Genomic DNA, 20,135 nt, shown 5'->3' on the forward strand with positions numbered 1-20,135 from the left:
TTGTGGCACAGTGACGTTGTACCTCTTTGAAGTAGGCAAGGACCCGAAAATATTCTCTTTATGTAGCTGTCCCTGTTGTAAGGCCATACAAGGCTGTGTGAGGCAAAGCGTGATGGTGGGTCGACTTCTGACTATGCACTTGCTCTTGTGTTTGCGAGAGTGTGTGCATGCCCCATGTGCGCATGCATTTGTATGTGCCTGTCTGCCTGCTTGTTTGAGAGACAGACCATGCTCTTTCCTCCATGAATTATGCAGAGCAGGGTGAGGATGCTGGGCGGGTAGGATCAGGCAGTTACACAGCTTTTGAATTAGAAGGGTCTAAACAGCCGCCATAAAACATAACCGCATGGAGCAGAACGGGAGGAAGAGGATGAGACCGGAGTGGCAACTGAAAGAACTTTAGGAAGAGAGGATGTGAGACACAGAGGAGAGGAAGGGGGCTTGGGACGTGGATTGGACTTAGACCACTAAAAGGGGAAAGAATATAAGGGAGTAAGAGAGAATGAGACTCTGGGGTTTATAGGGTTTTATAGTGGTTTAAGGGGGGATGTTCTGTGGTCGACTATGAAATGGGGAGGAAACCATAAGAATTAAAGAGAGGAACAGACAAAAGTAGTAAATTTCTCTGAGACTTTTGTGATATAACTTTTACATAAATTTACAAATTTAACTGCAGTTTTTACAGTGTTCTCCCATATGTCTCACTGCATATAGAAAACACACCTGCAAATTATGAAATATTACCCTGAAAAGCCATGATTAAGAGACAAAGATCTCTGTTGTGAGAACAGGGATCACTAAACCACTTCCTCTGTTTCTTTCTCTCTCTCTCTCTCACACACACTGCACCTGTCTCTCTCGCTCTCTCTACAGGGAGTGCAGAATTATTAGGCAAGTTGTATTTTTGAGGAATAATTTTATTATTGAACAACAACCATGTTCTCAATGAACCCAAAAAACTCATTAATATCAAAGCTGAATGTTTTTGGAATAGTTTTTAGTTTGTTTTTAGTTTTAGCTATTTTAGGGGGATATCTGTGTGTGCAGGTGACTATTACTGTGCATAATTATTAGGCAACTTAACAAAAAACAAATATATACCCATTTCAATTATTTATTTTTACCAGTGAAACCAATATAACATCTCCACATTCACAAATATACATTTCTGACATTCAAAAACAAAACAAAAACAAATCAGCGACCAATATAGCCACCTTTCTTTGCAAGGACACTCAAAAGCCTGCCATCCATGGATTCTGTCAGTGTTTTGATCTGTTCACCATCAACATTGCGTGCAGCAGCAACCACAGCCTCCCAGACACTGTTCAGAGAGGTGTACTGTTTTCCCTCCTTGTAAATCTGACATTTGATGATGGACCACAGGTTCTCAATGGGGTTCAGATCAGGTGAACAAGGAGGCCATGTCATTAGTTTTTCTTCTTTTATACCCTTTCTTGCCAGCCACGCTGTGGAGTACTTGGATGCGTGTGATGGAGCATTGTCCTGCATGAAAATCATGTTTTTCTTGAAGGATGCAGACTTCTTCCTGTACCACTGCTTGAAGAAGGTGTCTTCCAGAAACTGGCAGTAGGACTGGGAGTTGAGCTTGACTCCATCCTCAACCCGAAAAGGCCCCACAAGCTCATCTTTGATGATACCAGCCCAAACCAGTACTCCACTTGCTGGCGTCTGAGTCGGACTGGAGCTCTCTGCCCTTTACCAATCCAGCCACGGGCCCATCCATCTGGCCCATCAAGACTCACTCTCATTTCATCAGTCCATAAAACCTTAGAAAAACCAGTCTTGAGATATTTCTTGGCCCAGTCTTGACGTTTCAGCTTGTGTGTCTTGTTCAGTGGTGGTCGTCTTTCAGCCTTTCTTACCTTGGCCATGTCTCTGAGTATTGCACACCTTGTGCTCTTGGGCACTCCAGTGATGTTGCAGCTCTGAAATATGGCCAAACTGGTGGCAAGTGACATCTTAGCAGCTGCACGCTTGACTTTTCTCAGTTCATGGGCAGTTATTTTGCACCTTGGTTTTTCCACACGCTTCTTGCGACCCTGTTGACTATTTTGAATGAAACGCTTGATTGTTCGATGATCACGCTTCAGAAGCTTTGCAATTTTGAGACTGCTGCATCCCTCTGCAAGATATCTCACTATTTTTGACTTTTCTGAGCCTGTCAAGTCCTTCTTTTGACCCATTTTGCCAAAGGAAAGGAAGTTGCCTAATAATTATGCACACCTGATATAGGGTGTTGATGTCATTAGACCACACCCCTTCTCATTACAGAGATGCACATCACCTAATATGCTTAATTGGTAGTAGGCTTTCGAGCCTATACAGCTTGGAGTAAGACAACATGCATGAAGAGGATGATGTGGACAAAATACTCATTTGCCTAATAATTCTGCACTCCCTGTATGTGTGGCAAGGAACACAAAGCACTAAGTGGGATGGATATTTTTGGTTCAGCTGCTTTTTTGTCAACTTCTCTCCCATGATTACAAAGTGACATGAAAATAGTCATGTGGCATCACAAGTATTAAATTTAGAACACTTTTTCCAATTATAGATCCAGGTTTACACAAGTAGTGAAGCCTATTTATTTTTAGATTTTTCCTCTGTTCAATACCCATCTTCTTTCCCTCTTTACTTTTTTGTCCTTTTTGAGGGCCAGGCAGTGCATCAGAGGCAACCATTTCTACCTTTTCTCATCTTCTTCTTCCTCTTTTGTGTTCTTCTGCCAGAGTATCTGTATTGTATTGTAGAGAAGTTTAGAAAATAGATTTTTAGATAGTTCCCCGATTCCTTTCAATAACTTCCATTTCTGGACCGCGAGTGCTCAAGTATCAGGTCAAACATGGAGGTGTGTTACTGCACAGAGCTGAGACTGTGAAAATGAGGAACTGTCGGGGGCTTTTCATCCAGCTAAAGCTCAAAGCATAATATGGTGTGAATGTCTGCCATATTGGTTTTCATAAAGAATTTAACTGAATTCAGTCTTATCAAACTGGGAACACATGATCTTCATACCAAATCACATAAAAGTTATAATATGGATTTTTGTTTTTTAAAAGCTTTTCCCAGCCAAGCTGTCTAAGAAGCAAGACAGCTTTTGTCCTCTGCCAGTGCCAAACTTGGTAGATCTATCTAACAGACTCCAAGTGGTTCTTTCAAATGGAGAATCCTCTTCACACACTAAGGTTAATTATGGAGTTCCACAGGGTTCCATGCTGGGACCAGTTCTGATTACAGTTTACATGTTTTCTTTTATATATATACTATAAACATATTCATCATATTGTTAATAAAAAAATAAAAAAAAGAACAAAAATAAAATTAATGTTTACTCATTTCAAAAATGCACCCTGCGACAGACTGGCGACCTGTCCAGGGTGTACCCCGCCTCTCGCCCTATGACAGCTGGGATAGGCTCCAGCGCCCCCCGCGACCCTGAAAAGGACAAGCGGAAGCGAATGGATGGATGGATGGATGGATGTTTTCTTTTTCCTCTAGGCATTATCATTAGAAGGCATAGCATACATCCACACTGGTATTCAAATGATACCCAGCTTTATCTATCCATGAAGCCAGATAATACACACCGATAGTTAAACTAAATGGTTTAAAATGGTTTAAAGGCAAAAAGACCCTATTTGAGGAAGCACAAAGAAATTGCAGCATGTGTTGGTATTAGCCTTAAAAATAGTTCTGGTACCAGAGGTTCCAGGGCTGAGTCTTCATTGATATATGAGTCTTTTTTTCCTTTAAGCTTGACTCAGTGCAGTCCTTCACACGCTTTGGTTTCTGTCACTTCCACAGTCACATTAACATCACCCTAAAAATTATTTTTTCCATTGTACTTTGTGAGATTTTGTTTTATTCAACTCCCATTGTGTTTTATGTGCTTTTGCAGCTTTTTTCTATTTCTGGGTGTTTTCTGAAGTTGCAGTGCTTTTGACCTCTCAGGGTCACCGTACAGATTATAGTCAGAAAGCATATCACATGGTTATTAGATTTTGAAACCGTCGAAAAAGGAAACCAAACAGGAAGCGTGATCATATATCAAACATTGTTTTTATGTGCTGACACTAAACTGAATATATATATATTGTTGCCTGAAGTTTTTTTTTTCTTGAAAGCCTCATTTGACTACCAAATCAGTGCTTACAGCGCTTTAACTATAATTATACTGTACATATTTACATGGAGTTCATAGCTAAGCTGAACTGCTTGGCTGCCTATGGCTGCTTGTAGCTATATTTCTGTTTTGTTCTTTTATTCTTTCACTCTTTACCCTCCTGTTTCTCCTGCTGCCACTTGTTTTCACGTGTAGGTATCGGTCAGGGTGTGCCAGTGGTGGCACTGATCGTAGAAGGGGGTCCTAATGTGATCTCTATAGTGCTGGAGTACCTCAGGGACACTCCTCCAGTTCCTGTGGTGGTGTGCGACGGCAGCGGCAGAGCCTCTGACATCTTGGCCTTCGGACATAAATACTCAGAGGAGGGAGGGTAGGCACTCACATGTACACATTTTACAGGAGTGGAACGGCAAGCATGAATAGCGTATGAAAAAATTGGATGCACTGTAGATGTCAAGGGATTGTTTTAGATCAAAATATCTTTGAATATTTATGTGAGTTTGTATGCAGAAACTTGGGGAAAAAAATGAAACTTGCTTTAATAAAACACAAATGTGAGAATTTGTATTTCAACAAAGACTCAAGAGATTTGGTAGCTAAGAGTTCCAGTCAGCCTTGGTTTAACCTTCTGATATAATTTGCCTGTTTTCCTGTCACTCTGGCCCCGTTCTTGATACTCTCTTTTCTTTTTCCACACCTTTCTGCCTCTGCAGCATAATTAATGAGTCTCTAAGAGACCAGTTGCTGGTGACCATTCAGAAGACTTTCACCTACAGCCGCTCACAGGCTCAACATCTGTTCATCATTCTCATGGAGTGCATGAAGAAGAAGGAACTGGTGAGTCACTCCTTCTCAAACACTCCTTATGCATTTGCACATATACATTGTGGTAAACACATTGATGCAGAGCTGCAAATGCATATGTGCAGATGGAGGAAATGCAAGCTGATGAACAAAATATACATGATACATTAAAGCACAAGCAACCTGAAAGATGACTTTCAGGACCAAATGGCCTTCAACTTGAGAATCTGTGCCCCCTTTTAAAGCATTCCACCAGAACAAATGTCTTGTGAAGGAATGCAGTCACACACATCCTTTACTCCTGGGAAGGAGTCCCAGTCCCTTTGAGAGCAGTCACATAACGCAAAGGTCTTATTAATGCTGTTAAATACTGTCTGTGGAGTAGGAATGTCTATCTGTGTGTATCTGTATATAATTATGTCTACACATCTACTAATGAAAAGTCATTTGCACTGCTCAATTCTTTAGCAAAAATAGAGAAAATTTGCATAACTTTCTGAAATGTGTTAACAGTGAACATTATTGAATGTTCCTGAAAAACCCAACCTAAATGTTCCTAATGAAAAGAAATGACACCACTGGGCAGCCTATTACATACACTGCTATACCCAAGGACTCTGTAGTGGTCCAACTCAACTGTGCATCCTGTTCCTGAGAACATCAGCTTAACTTTAAAAAGTTATTTTAAGCCAAAACGCACAAATTAACCAGAATGTTTTGTTAATAAATTGCAAATGTGTTCAAAAGACTGGATCATAAATGAGGAGGTCAGTAAAGCAAGGCAGCTGGTATAGTGTAGTGTTGTGTTAGTTGTAGTTATATGTTTATGCTCTGTCTAATGGTTTCTGTTTTTATTTTTTTAGTTATATCCAGTAAAAAACATTTTTAAAAAATCTGACATTTACTTCCTCAACATTTATTTCTAAAGCTATTTAAATCTTACTGAAGACAGACAGGTGAGAGTTATTGCTCAGACTAAGTAATTTCACTTCAGTTTTGTATTGAAATCAAATATTATACAGTACAGGGCAAAAGGCTTGAGCCACTGCTTATGTCTTTTTTCTTTTCCAGGAAAATGGGAAAATGGTGCAATGATTTATTGAAACATGTGCAAATTGTACGGTATGCAATATAAAATTCTAATGAGATGGAAAATCGATATTTGGTATGAGCTACCCACTCACATATATGCAATTGTGGCAAGGCTTGCAGTTTTGCAGGTTTGATAAGACATGCTGCGAGTAAAAGTGTACCACAATGTTACACCCAATCTACATGCACTCCTGCACAACCTTACACTCACTTTACAGCATAACACTGCAATATATTCACTCTGATACAAAAACACCCAGCAGCAGTACTAAGTCATTTGCTACTTGGTTGCTTTTGCCCCAATTTGGTTTAAACATAGTTCACTAGATGCTTTGTAAGGAAGGGAGTGTTTGCCAGATCAGTGATTTTTGGGACTGCTGGCAGATCGTGGCATTTTGCCTTTTAATTTGTAATCAGTATCATGCACACACACACTTTTCTTTACTTTAGTAAAATGCTTGAGCTTGAATCCAACACATATTTTGTGATTCAGTCAGTGTAATAATTACATTAAGTCAAAATCTATAGATATAGTACATGCACACACATAGTATACATGTAGCATTTTTGCAGGCAGCTCAGCTTTGGTCATGGCTGTGCAGCGTGTAAGTGGATTGATTACACTCTCAATGGGGTTCCAGTGGCTGACTGATCCTCAAATTAATAGATCCTCTGAACATAGTATACAAAAGCAGAACAATGACATGTGAATCATTCAGCAGGAGCAACTGTAAGGCCCAGATAATCCAACGCAGCCTCTCCCCGAACTCACAAAACTGTTATAAAAAGGGCATCTTTGCAGTGCTGTCAGTCCACAAACAGGACAGTCATTGTGATCTCCACACTACTGGATGACTTAAACATTTATATAGCAGCTGTCAGTTCACCAGATGCACAGGTTAGTCCAGATCAAAGCATTTCACAGGTTATTGACAAACTAGTAATTAAAGCTTGAAACCAATCTAATAAAAGAATGAAAGAAAATAAGAGCGCAAGAATAATTAATTTTATTTATGCTCTCACACACAATAAAACAATCCCTCAATAAAAAAATAAAAAAATAAAAAAAATCATAAAGTGAATATAAAAATAACTGAAAATGTGAATTAAAGGATTTCAAGGTAAAAAAAATAAAAAATATATTACCAGAAATAATTAATAATAATAATTCTAATAATTCTAAAAATATATATAAATAAAATTAAATAAGCAAATTGAATGAGGTAAGTAATTTCTATAAACCACACTAAAAAGCCAGCATAAAGAGGTACTTTTGTTTTTTAAAGACTTCCAGCTGCTCTCAGATCCTCTGGCACACTGGCTTGGGGCAAAAAAAAATATGCTAAAAGCTGTCTCGCTGAAGGTTTTTCTTCTGCACTTTGGAACAACTGAAGGACTTGTGCCAGAGGACATTAAGAGTCATACTGCTTCAGACTAAGTATACGAGCCATAAATACTGAAGCAATTCCACGAATTTCTTTAAACCAAGTTAAAGAATTTTAAAATAATACAGAAACTGACAGGCAACCAAAGTAAGGTCTTAAAGTGTTCTGTCTTTAAACACTTGACTGCAGAGTTTCTGAATCACCTGCAGTCAAGTTATAACAGCATTTGGGTTTAGCAGAACATTCCAGTCCTGTTTGATATACACACATCCATAAGTTTCTCTGTGTCACTTAGATAGAAAATATTTATGAGCTAATAAAAGGAAGATTAGGAAAGAGACCCTACACAAGATCTAAGTTATAGATTTTTGTTTCCTGCTTGTTGGCTTGGGGCAAGTCCAGGAGAATTCTTTTTTTTTTTACTTGTTTCACTCTCTGAACTTAAGAACCTATAAATAAACATTTATTTTGGTTCACTTTTATCCAACTTGAGCTTTAATGAGTTTGATGATATCTGGACAAAAATATATAAAACACAATTTGAAATGCAACCAATTGGTCGTCATCAGATGCAGGGGTAATAAACCTTCTGTGTAAACCTGTGCGTGTAACTGATGCATCTTTAGGCTTAATGGAAGAAAAAACTAAACCGAAAGACATAATCATCCTTGGCTTGTAATCTTAACAGTGCAATTCAACATTTATTAAGGACATAAAAGTTTGATTAAAAAAGTTGACTTTTGTATTTCCCAGCAATTTCTGCATCTCTCATAAAAGTGTCGTTTTTGTAGCCCATCTGCCATACAGAGAGTATCAAAGGTGTTTTTTTGAAAGGAGAGAAATGGATATGGTTATCTCTCTGCTGCCTATTACCTTTCTGTTTCTCTTACTGTGATGATTTTACCACCCTCCTAACTTGCCAAACTAATAGGCATCACATGAGCTTCCCCTCCACTCGCGCTCACAGCATGTCTCTGTAGAATACATTTCAGGCTGCATTTTTCAGCTGCTTTCTTCACGAGTATATGACAGAACAGATGCTTCCCTATTTCTGCCCAGCTGCCTATAAAGACATCGTAATAGTTCACGTTCACTTGCTGTAACCACTAACCTAAAGTGTATTTTTAGCTCTCCGGGCTTTTCTTCACCATGTGTTTTACAAATACAGTATAATTATTGTGTTGTGTGTTTTGAGCTCTGCCAAACACAACCGATCTGCAGCTCAGTAATATACCTCCAGCTATACATCCAGCTTTTCCACTAACCTGCTTCTTATGTGATGCTTTGAGTATAGACTGAAAACTCTTAACTTTATTGTACCTTTAATAATGAGTTTTGACACCTCAGTATATATCAATAAAAAGGTGTTTTGACAACCATTAGAAGGATCCAGGTTTTTCCAAGAGCAGCTACATAAGAAGAAACCACCCCCACTAACTTCTGATGATGCACACCCAGGTATTTGTTCTGTAAGCAGGCTTGAAATGTGATAGAAACCGTTCACTTTTCTAAGGAAATATTTGAAACTCAAATTTTCTTTTCTAGCCATATGCAAACTGCACAAAAACCACTCACTTGATAACGATAGAAAGATAGAAAGCTGTGGTACATCTCTCCTTAAAGATCTGTCTGTATGTGAACTCTGCAGAACCACAAACTATTACAATTACTATTTACCAAGTGCACTAAGTATAATATAATGTGGTATTACGGTGATTATTCAGCACCCATAGAATTAGGTAGTATCCAACACCCACGGGAGTAGTCAGATCACACAACAAGCTTGTCGTCATATCCGAAGCAGTAGCGAGTTAATCCTGAGTCTTTGCACTGGTCTGAAAGGGGCAAGTGTGGAAGAGAAAGACAAAGAACAATTGTGAGTCTATATGGCTCTCTGTCAGAAGGCCTTTGCTTTGATTTTTGACTCTGTGGCAGAGACACCCAAGTAGAAAAGATCTAGACCGCAGGTGACTGGCTGTGTGTGTGTGTACTGAAGAGGTCTAGTGAAGAGAAACAGGAAGACCAAAGAAAGGCTGTGTCTTATTTTGCTTTACCTTATTTCCAGCATGTTGGTTTATTTATGTGGACAGTTTGTGCTTCAGTCATTTTCTTGTTGGCTTTCTTTTGTTTATTGCACTTAATGTTTTTTACACTGCATGAAGAGGGCCTAAAGTACACACTTTTTCAAGACATTTTTGCCACGCTGGAATGAAGACAAGGTAGTTTAGGGGTAAAGTTAATCGGTGACTAATATGCACCTTTTGAGTTAGATGTAAATTGCTCTCACATGAAATTTATTGCATACACTCACCAGCCACTTCCTTTAGTTGCGTCTTGTTTGTATTGGGTTGGATACGCTTTTGCTTTCAGACCTGTTTTAAATCTTCATGACATAGATTCAACAATCTGCTGGGAGGACGCCTCAGCGTGGACTCAACTCGAAAGTGGACTTTCTGGTCCACGTTGAGATGATGGCATCTCACTGTTGCTGCAGATGTGGGATATGTAGAAGCCATTTGAATGCAGTGAACTCACTATCATGTTCAAGAGACCAGTTTAAAGTTTTTTGGGCCTTATAGCATGGCACCTCATAATGCTAGAAGTAGCCATCAGAAAGGTACACTTTGGCCATAAAGGGATGCATGTGGTCAGCAACAACACTCAGGCTGACTGTGGTGTTTGAACAAAGCTCAGTTGGTACTAAGAAGCCAAACGTATGCTGAGAAAATATCCCCCATACCCTCAGGCCACCAGCATCTGTGTGATCTATACAAGGCAGGGTGGATCCCTGGTTTCGTGTTTCCTGTTTCCATTTCCTGTTCTTAACTGACAGGAGTGGCACATGTGTGGTCTTCTGCTACTGTGGGCCCTTCTTCACTTGTGCATTCCGATTCTGCATACCTTGGTTGTTGCAAGTGATCTTTGAGTGATCCTTGACTTCCTATCAGGTCAAAGCAGTCTGGCCATTATCTCTGACCTCTGATCAACATGTCAGTTTTGCTCAGAGAACATCTGCTCACTGGATATTTTCTCTTTCTCACACCCTTGTCTGTAAACCCTAGAGATGGAGGTGTGGGAAAATCCCAGTAGATCAGCAGTTTCTGAAACACTCAGGCCAGCCTATCTTGCACTAACAACCATACCATGTTCAAAGTCACTTAAATCATCATTCTTCCCATTCCAAACCTGAGTTTGAACTTCAGCAGGTTATTTTGACCATATCTATATGTCTACATGCATTAAACTGCTGGCATTGGCTGATTAGCTATTAGCATTAATGAGCAGTTGAACAGGTGTAGCTAATGAAGTTTGCTGGTGAGTGCATAATAAATGCATTGACAGACGTCAAGCCATATCTCACTTTTTAACGTGTCTTGGTGAAGAACAAGATTTAGATAGGTGGGGGGTCCTTAATAGCGTAGTTGCATGAAAGGATTCACCTCAGACTTCCCAAATTTATCTTTATTGTAACTCACACTGCTGTTAGTGCTTTACAACCCACAGGCTTTTTAAAATGTCATTATTCTGGACAGAATAACTGGACAGAATTAATCTCTGCCTTTGAAATAAAATGAGGGTCAGGCCTGTCTGCTGGGTGGTTTTCTGGGGGACTTATTTCCTATAAGACTTAGAGACATTTGGGATTGGTCAACATCTGTCCAGCATTTCAGATGAATTAGGAAGCCTTTCAGGCATTTATATCAAGCTAACAAATGCTCATCAGTTATAACCGCTATCACCCGTTTTCTCTTCCTCCCTGTCCTGCATGTAGCACTCTGCAGTAATAGTAGAGCTGGTAAGCTCTGAGAGAAACTGTAGCATAACCATAAATAACTGCAAAATAGCTCTTAAGGGCACTTAAATGTGGGAAATACATCAAATGCTTTAATTGTTTATTTATGCATTTTTTTTTCTGTTGTTGATCTTGGTTGATGATAAATATCTCACACCTGTGACTTTAGTGACATGAACACATGACAGGACATAGTGCTGAGCCACCCATAAAGTGGTGTTTCTTGCTTTCATGGCACCAACCAGAAGAGATTTAAGGCTGAAGCACAAAAAAGAGTTTATATTAAACTGCCAACTACATATTAAATTCTCTATCAGATGAACATTAAAACCACCTGCCTTATGAAGTCTAGGTGAACCAACAGTGCTTTGGACATCACATCCCACAGTAACATCCACATGAATGGCAGAACCCTGGGATTCCCAGCAGATCATTGCATTGTAACGGGATGATGGGACTAGACACTGACTGTGTCAGTTGGGTTAATGTTGTGTGATTGGTGTGATTACTGCACCCCCCCCCCCCCCCCCCCACACACACACACACACACACACACACACACACACACACACACACCCCAGCCCACTTGGCTCTCAGAGTATGTCCAAGCTTTGTATAAATAAAAGTAAAACCATCTCTGTTTCTTTAATTCGGATTAAATATTGAGGAGGAACCACCAGCCCACAATGTTCCTCCACAGTCCTGACAAGAGATACTAAGAAAGAGTAGGAGGAAAATGAGAGCAAACGAGCGACTTAAATAGACCATGAGGGAGAGGGAGAGAGCAAGTGGGAGGGAACATGGTAGGGACAGATGGAGGGAAAGAGGAGGGGATGTAGGGAGGGATGAGGCAGGGGGGGAAATGGTTTGGCTATATAGCAAATGGGAAATGAGGTACGCAGAGAGTTTGAGGCACAAACAGAGGGAGACAATTCCTTGGTTCATTATCAGCAGGGCAGTTTATCAGTTTAAAATTTCATGAGTAGAGAAACTTATTTCCCTCGTTCCTCTGTTTCTCGCTGTACTGAAAGCTATTGGTTTATGGTTTCTCCCAGAAAGAAAGAAATATACATGTAAATAATTTATGGTTAAAATTCATCCAGATGAAACCATTAGCAGAGTTTTGTCAGACTTGAACTTTTACCATTGTTATTGCATGAGCCGCAGAAGACGATTCAGAAACCCGTGATTGTGTGTTTGGCCAGTGTCAGCAGGATCTTTGCCTGTTAAATGAAGATGAATGTTTTGCAATCAGCTCAGCTCGCTGGAGTATGAAGAGCTGTTTTCTGATCCTCAGGGTATGCAGCATAGCACCTCTGAAGATGCAAGAATCCTGCCTGTTCCTCTTTAATTTCACATATCAATCTTCAATTTGCCAACACAACATCTCGCTCCTTCTGGCTTCCATTTGCTTCATGCACGCTTCCTCTTTCCTGCCGCCTTTTCTCTCAATCCCTGCCTCCACTTGTCTCCCTCTTCTTGTCATTAATGCGTCTTTTCTTAGTTCCTCTATTCTTGTCAAAAGACAGCTGGAATCCACAACAGATGGGTGAATTTATGCCTTGAGTGGAAGAGCAAAAATATTGAAACTGTGTCTACCACTGTGCTAAAGTTGTTTGCTCCCAGTAAGTACTCAAGAGCGTCTTTCAGTGTATGAGGTGAGAAAAAGGAAAAGCTGCCTGTTTACTTTCGCTCACATTTATTGATGACTCTCTGTGGGATTGCTGAGATTAAAGCAGCCTTGCATTGTCTCAGAGGATATGTAGCTCAGCTTCTGAGCAGCAGTTTCCCAGCCATAGCAGGTAGCTCATATGCACGGGGTCACCTTGGGGATGTAATTGGAGGGAGTGACGAGGGATGAGGCAGTGGGCAAAGGATGAAGGGGCAGCATGCCAGTGAGAGGCTGCTGTAAGATTAGTGATTGACAAAAAGATGCTGGGTGGAAGAGAGAGCAGAAGCTATAATCATCGTTCATCTACCACATTATCTTTCATTGTAGTCCTGAAGGAATTTGACCAAGAGTCATGTGTGTGTGTGTGTCAGGGAGTGATTGTAGGGGAATTCTTCAACCCACTAATGATAACTACAGGGTATAATGGACAAAAAGCCAGATTGGTTGAAATTAGACACGCACCCAAACACACCCTTAACAGCTGTAGAGCTAGCTGCCCTCTCTGCCTTCAGATATTCTTTCCCTTTTGTCAGTATGAGCAGTTCTTTCTGTAAATCATGTTGTCAGAAGGTCACACATTTCACATACGCCATTTGACTTTTTCAAGCCTCTACACAGGAGCACAGATGAGACTAATCAGTCTCTTAAACTCATAGTCATGCACGCACACTTGGAAAGACTTTAACATGGGATCTACAGATGGCTCCCTAAATGTGTTGTCAGTGTCTATTAGAGTGCAGGCAATGAGTCTGGCATTGTGGCAAATGATGCTCAAGCCACTGGCCACACTATGAAAATGCACACAGGTGCACTGTAACTCCAGGAAGCTAATGAAATTACGCTCTGCACCAGCGACTCACTGGTATCAAGAAGATCTCAATCGATACCTTTACATCTCATTACACTTCTATTTCACCTCCGGAAAGACCCCATGATTAGATGGGCACATGACCACCACATGCACATGAGCATGCACGCACCTAAAAGCTACCCTTATTAGCAATTAGTTTTTGTTCAAATGAGCAAAGAGCCAATATAAACAGATAATGTAAAATATCAATGTGGACTTGAATTACTTGTGTTCACTTAGTGTGAAAGCGGGAACGAGATATAGAGGGATAAAGAGGAGGGTTAGCCTACAACATTGCAGCATTGCCCAAGGGATGCAGCGGCAACAGCAGCAGCAAAGACTGCGGATTCCTGGAGCCCCACGAAATGAAGGCATTTGGGGTGGGGGTGTAGATGGGAAAGAAGATGTGCTGCGGGGAGGGAGGTGGGAGGAGATGGATGGCTGGTTGTAAGGGATTAGAGGAATAGCTCATCAAGCATTCAGAACACGGATTCTCTCATGCTCCCACAAGGTGCCTTTCACACATGCACACATATGAGCACGTGGGCCCACACGCTAACGCCATTACGTGTGCGCTGTTGCTATTTCTGACTTTTAAAAAAATCAAGAAAACCCACAGCATTTCTCAAATTACCCTCTCAACTGACTTTAGCTCGCATCCATCGCACCATTTGTTCATTCTCACACATGATATAAAATATGCAGCAAATAAAGATCTAAACTGGGCAGTGAGTAAAATATTCCCTTTAAGCCTAATCCGAAAAGTGTACGACACAGCGGAAAAAAAGACCAGAATGAACTGTGTCAGGGGAGAAAACCTGCAGTTCTTATTCATTTGAACCTCCTCCCTTTTGTGTTTTTACTCGTTCTCCTCAGTTGCCTCCTCAGCAAATCCCTTCATTCCCTCTTTCCAGTGAACAGGCTGCTTGTGGAGTTCTCTCTATAAGAGCCAAGAGAGAGGGGGACTACCGTACAGTACATGAGAGGATTTCGTCAGCTCTCCCCTTTTCCTCCACCAAGCACCTCAGCAGAAGTGTTTTTAGTGAAGCAGTTTAATCCAGCAAATAAGAGCACACACGATGTAGCTATATTACTTTCTTTATATGCTATGAGCATACATTAAGACATTTGCTCCAACAAGAATCACATGACTCAAAACTAAAGCTGCTTTGCTTTCACAGGAACAACCTCACCTCACTCCCAGACGCTCTCGCTTTTCTGTCTCCTTGACTTTCTTCTGTGTGTGTGTGTGTGTGTGTCATTGTCTGGTCATTGTCTCACAGATAACAGTTTTCCGGATGGGATCGGAGGGTCATCAAGACATTGACCTTGCCATTCTCACTGCGTTACTCAAAGGTGAGTATGTTGGTACGTGTGTGTGTTTGGTGTTTGTTGAAGCATGAGTCCACAGTGAGTGACTTCAATTTCACTCCTCAAATGTTGTTATTTGGCAGTTTCTTTACATGAAGGGAAGATGACTGTTTCAGAAAGCGTTCCTTCCTCATACACTGTTCCAGTTAGTTGCTCAAATCACACAGGTTTCTGTGGTTACACCTCATAGCTCTGGAATAAAACACAGAGAAATCTGTCTGATCTCATCAGCCAGTCACATGGCAGCAACGCAATGCTTTTAGGTGTGTAGACAGAGTCAAGACGACCTGCTGAAGTTCAGCCTGAGCATCATAACAGGAAACAAAGGTTTAACATTTAAGTGACTTTGAGTCATGGTTGTCGAAAAGAGACGGGCTGGACTGAGTATTTCAGAAACTGGGATCCATTGCGATTTTCCCGTAAATCCATCTCTAGAATTTTCAGAGAACTGTGCGAAAATATCTGGTGAGCTGAATTTCTCTGGGTGAAAATTCCCTGTTGATCCCAGAGCTCAGAGCAGAATGGACAGACTGCTTCAAGCTGATTGGAAGCCAACAATAAATCACATAGTGATTATTAGAGATGGACCGATCCGATATTACGTATCGGTATCGGTCCGATACTGACCTAAATTACTGGATCGGATATCGGAGAAAAATAAAAAATGTAATCCGATCCATTAAATATCACGAAAGCACCTCACAAAACTTGCAACACGCCGTAACTCACCTCAGAACGTTAGCACGTCGGAGCAGTGTGCATCACGTGATAGAGCGGCTGTGGCATGCGGGACCTGTCGGTGGTCTGGATAGCATGTGGAGCTTCGCTAGCAACCCGGCATTTCATCTCCGACAAAGTTATCCCGAGAGAAGTAAAGCAAGTGTGTAAGTCCATCTCTGAATGTTTGTAAAGCATTCCTTTATCGGACATTCCGGTATCGGACATAAAAAAGTGGTATCGTGCCATCTCTAGTGATTATACAGCCAACATATACAGAAGAACACTTTAAAACGTAAGACACATCAAATCTGGTAGCAGATGGTTTTCCAGAAGCAGAAGAACAGGTGCCACTCCTGTCAGCTCAGAGCATCAACAGTTACCCCAGAATTGGTCTATAGATATGACAAACTTTGCCTGTTATGTTGAGTCTAGATTTCTGCCAAAACATTCTGATAGTAGAGTCAGAATTTGACGTAAACAGCATGAAAGCATTGAGCCTTCCTGCCTTTTATCAATGGATCAGTCTGCTGGTGCTGGCATAATAGTGTGGGAGTATTTTCTTGGCTTGCTTGGTGCCCCTTGTACCAGCTGAGCATGGTTTAAATGGCACAAGCCGCCTAAGTATTGTTGCCGAAAATGCCCATCCCTTTATGACCACATGCAGTATAAAGCATCTTCTGATGGGTGCTTTCAGCATGATGACACGTCACAAAGCTCAAATCGCCTCAAACTTTTTTCTTGAACATGACAATGAGTTCAGTGTATCCAAATGGCCTCCACAGTCACCAGATCTAAATCCAATAGAGCATCTTTGGGATCTGGTGAAATGGAAGATTCACATCATGGATGTGCAGCCAGCAAATCTGTAGCAACTATGCTATCATGTCAATATGGACCAAAATCTCTGAGGAGTATTTCCAGGAGTATTTTAAGTCAGTCCTGAAAGCAAAAGGTGGTCCAATCTAATGCTACCAAGGTGTAACTAACAAAGTGAGTGGTGAGTGTATATTTAGGTGTCTAATTGTTTAAGTAATTACTTAAACACAAAGGGGTTGCAGCTCTAGTTTCCCAACAGCTACAGTATTAAAGCCATTACAGGCAGGCTTACAGTGAGCTCAGCTTTCTCATTTTGTATGCTAATTAAAAACCTGAGATAAAAATAACACCTGTAAAATCATCAATTAGCGCAAACACAGCTGCTCATTACCGCCAGAGACAAGTAATTCTAGGATGACACTGCCAGTCCCCGGTAAGTGCCCTGTCTTTTGTGGCATTTTCTTTGAAGAATATATTTGCATTTAAGTTGCACTTATGAAATACATTTTCATGAGGTAAAAAAGTTCTTTGTGAAAGCCATATATCATCTAAGCACAGCTCATGTTGTAAAATATCTTATATTTACACATGTACAGAACCTTATGTGGCATGGCCGTTCAAGGGCTGCTGTCATGGCCAAAAGATTTGGACCACGAGGAGTTTAAACTCTCTTTTAAAGGAGAACCACTGAGTACTCTGGGACTGCACGTCAGATCACCTTATAAAATATCTCATAAATTGCTCCTCAGAGACAAACTAATAGTGATTTAAAGGCTCATATCCTTGTTGTTTCCTCCTCCATTTATCACACTGCAACGCATTCTATTTAATCAGCACGACAACATGAGGACTGACACTGAAATATGCACAAAGAAACACTGAAGAACAAACCATTATCACTAGCCCTGCGTCATATGCTGTTGGTCTTTGCTGTGACAGTAAAACACTTCACACCCACTGAGTTATGGACTACAAGACTTCTAAAGTAGCTCTGGCACTGAGAAGTTTACATTTTTAGGGTATATCCCACAACAGCCCTTTCCTGTTTAATGGTTTGTTCCTCTCCAAATCACTGTTTGTAAGTATTCATTAATACTGGCCATGAATGATTCACAAGTACTGCTATTTTTGAGATGCTCTGAACAGTTGTCTGGGCACAAAAATTTGGAACTTGGAAAAAAAAATGCTCAGTCTTCCCATTCTCCTAGATCCAATACATTGACTGTGAGTGGACATAATGCTTTGGTTCATGTGCGTACACTTGTAAAAAGGCTCATATTCGAGCTGTTCTGTAACAAATTCCTATACATTTGTTAATAATAATGAAAAATTACCAAAGTAAACCACACACACACACGAGTGGGAGAGAGAGGGGATCCATGGATCCATTTGCTCAATTGGTTGTTCAGTAGGTTGTATTGATTGTGGTTTCTGTTGCTTCTTCTATGCTCACAGGAGATTGCATGCATTTTCTCTTCCTGTCACACACTCACATACACACACACACTAGAGACTAGAAGTACAGACATCATGCCTGCATGCCAAGGATCAGTGATTCCTGTGGGAGTGCTTAGAAATTCAACACATATGATTGGCTGTCTCAGGAATTGTTCCCTAGAGGAACATGCCAGTCCACAGACAAGGAAAAAGTGCAAAAGAGTAGCTTGCAGTCATGATGAATAATTTCTTTGGCCCATCCATTAATTATCTTCATTCCAAACTCTTTTTCTCCCATTCTGTTACCTTTTCTATATATACATAAGGTTATTGTGTTTAATGAGATCTGCTATTCATGTCTATTCACATTGTTAGAGAAGCTTTTGTGAATAAGTGAAGGAAGAATGTGAAATCAAAGAGCAAAAAGGCAAAATAGCAAAAAGAACATAATTAAAAAGAAATTAGAAAAATTAAAAATGAGTTAGGGGCAAAATTGTCTTATGGTCAACAGCACCGGGGCCATTTCAGATGCAATTCTCATTCTGCAGCTGCATGAATGAGATGTGTTCAAGGCTTTTAGTGTAAAATGAAATCGGTCACATCCTGCCTGAGAGCTTTTTAAAACACTGGATTAGACTCCTTCGCCAAGGAACTAAGCCACTGCCTGGGGCTCAACAAAAAAACAAAACATCACAGTCAGGAATGCACAGAGTGGAGCGAACTGAGCAAGAATCGAAGAAAGAGAATTTAAGGGGTGAGCGCAAGCCTCTGTAAGAAAGATAGAAAGATTAAGAAAAGTGGAAGGAGACCTCGCAGAGAGGAAACAGCAACTACACACAGATGGTGCAAGTGTGGTGAGGTGGGAGTAATTGATGGCCTGCTGTCTGGGGTAGTCAATATCCTAAAGATTGGGTACATAAAGTCAGTTGACTTCAGTCCAACCCTGCAGGCAGAGAGAATGAAGTCGCAGGCCTTTGATAAAGCAGGACCTCCTTTCCTTTTAATATATACACATATCCCCTAAAACTCCTATTAGTGGGCACTGCTTATTATCAGTGGGACTCGGTCAGAACTCACTCCATTAAGCTCTAGTGATGCAGCACAAGCCTTGAAGTCAGAGAGAGCAGGCTGTAAAGTGATGATATTGGGATTCTTAATAAAAATCACACCATCTTGTCAAACCGGGGATATTATTGTGCTTTAACTTACAGTTGATTTGTCAGAAGGCTAAAAAAATCAATTTCTTCCTTTGTGTTTTTCTTGTTTTTCTCTGTTTGCACTACGTATTGTTGGGAACAGCAGGCTGTGATCTTGAATTACGTCTCATTAGTCAGCATTTGCTGAGATGTGTTGGTACAAACAGGTACAACGACAAAAACTAATATCTCTCATGGACTGACTGTCTAGTCACTTCAAATGCTGTAAGTGCTTTTTTTTTATGCAACCTTGAAATACTGAGTTAATTCCAAAATACAGTATTAGACGACAGAAAACAAGAGGGGAGAGAAAAAGGAAATGACAGGAGTCCATGAATACATTTGAACCACAGTGCAATTTCATTATGATATTAATTTCAGTCACAGTCACCATTTAGAGAAAAATAGCTCAACAGATTTACACAAATCTTGTAAACAAGGTATTTTGTTCCACCCAGCATTACACTCAATTTAATCCACTCACACTCTTTTGTTATTATTATTATCATTTTAATCTTGCATTTGTATACATTGGAGTTTCTTTACTTTGGCTTCTAGTTATGTTACTGATATGTTTTCTGGAGGATCGAAGTGAAGGATCAGAGTACTGTAAATGTTTTTGGACACAGAAATCAAAGGAAAAATGTGTATTCCACATTTTCTGCAGGGATGAGGTAGAGTGTTAAAGAAATGCTTATATCAGTGAGTAAAGACGGGTTCTTCTGTTTTACAGACGACAAGCGCAGCAAAGGCACAACACTTTTCAAAAGAGCTTCAAGTAGACCAAACCTTTGTCTTGTCACAATAACATTTTGCAGTTTAGCCAAGCACTTCAGCAAAATAATTCATGAG

General features: G+C 40.4%; 1 protein-coding gene across 1 annotated transcript in view; it reads left to right on the top strand.

The window, feature by feature from the left end:
* trpm3 (transient receptor potential cation channel, subfamily M, member 3) overlaps positions 1 to 20,135 on the top strand; it is a 158,394-nt gene that overhangs the window by 108,880 nt on the left and 29,379 nt on the right. Inside the window, exons 8-10 of the mRNA XM_085425213.1 lie at positions 4,343 to 4,517; positions 4,861 to 4,984; positions 15,027 to 15,099. Of these exons, the coding sequence (XP_085281339.1) occupies positions 4,343 to 4,517; positions 4,861 to 4,984; positions 15,027 to 15,099 (372 nt within the window). The remainder of the gene's footprint in view (positions 1 to 4,342; positions 4,518 to 4,860; positions 4,985 to 15,026; positions 15,100 to 20,135) is intronic.

The sequence above is a fragment of the Rhamphochromis longiceps genome, linkage group LG12 (assembly GCF_057381845.1).
Source record: "Rhamphochromis longiceps isolate RC_006_pf linkage group LG12, R_longiceps_female_GT1.1, whole genome shotgun sequence".
NCBI classification, from domain to species: domain Eukaryota; kingdom Metazoa; phylum Chordata; class Actinopteri; order Cichliformes; family Cichlidae; genus Rhamphochromis; species Rhamphochromis longiceps.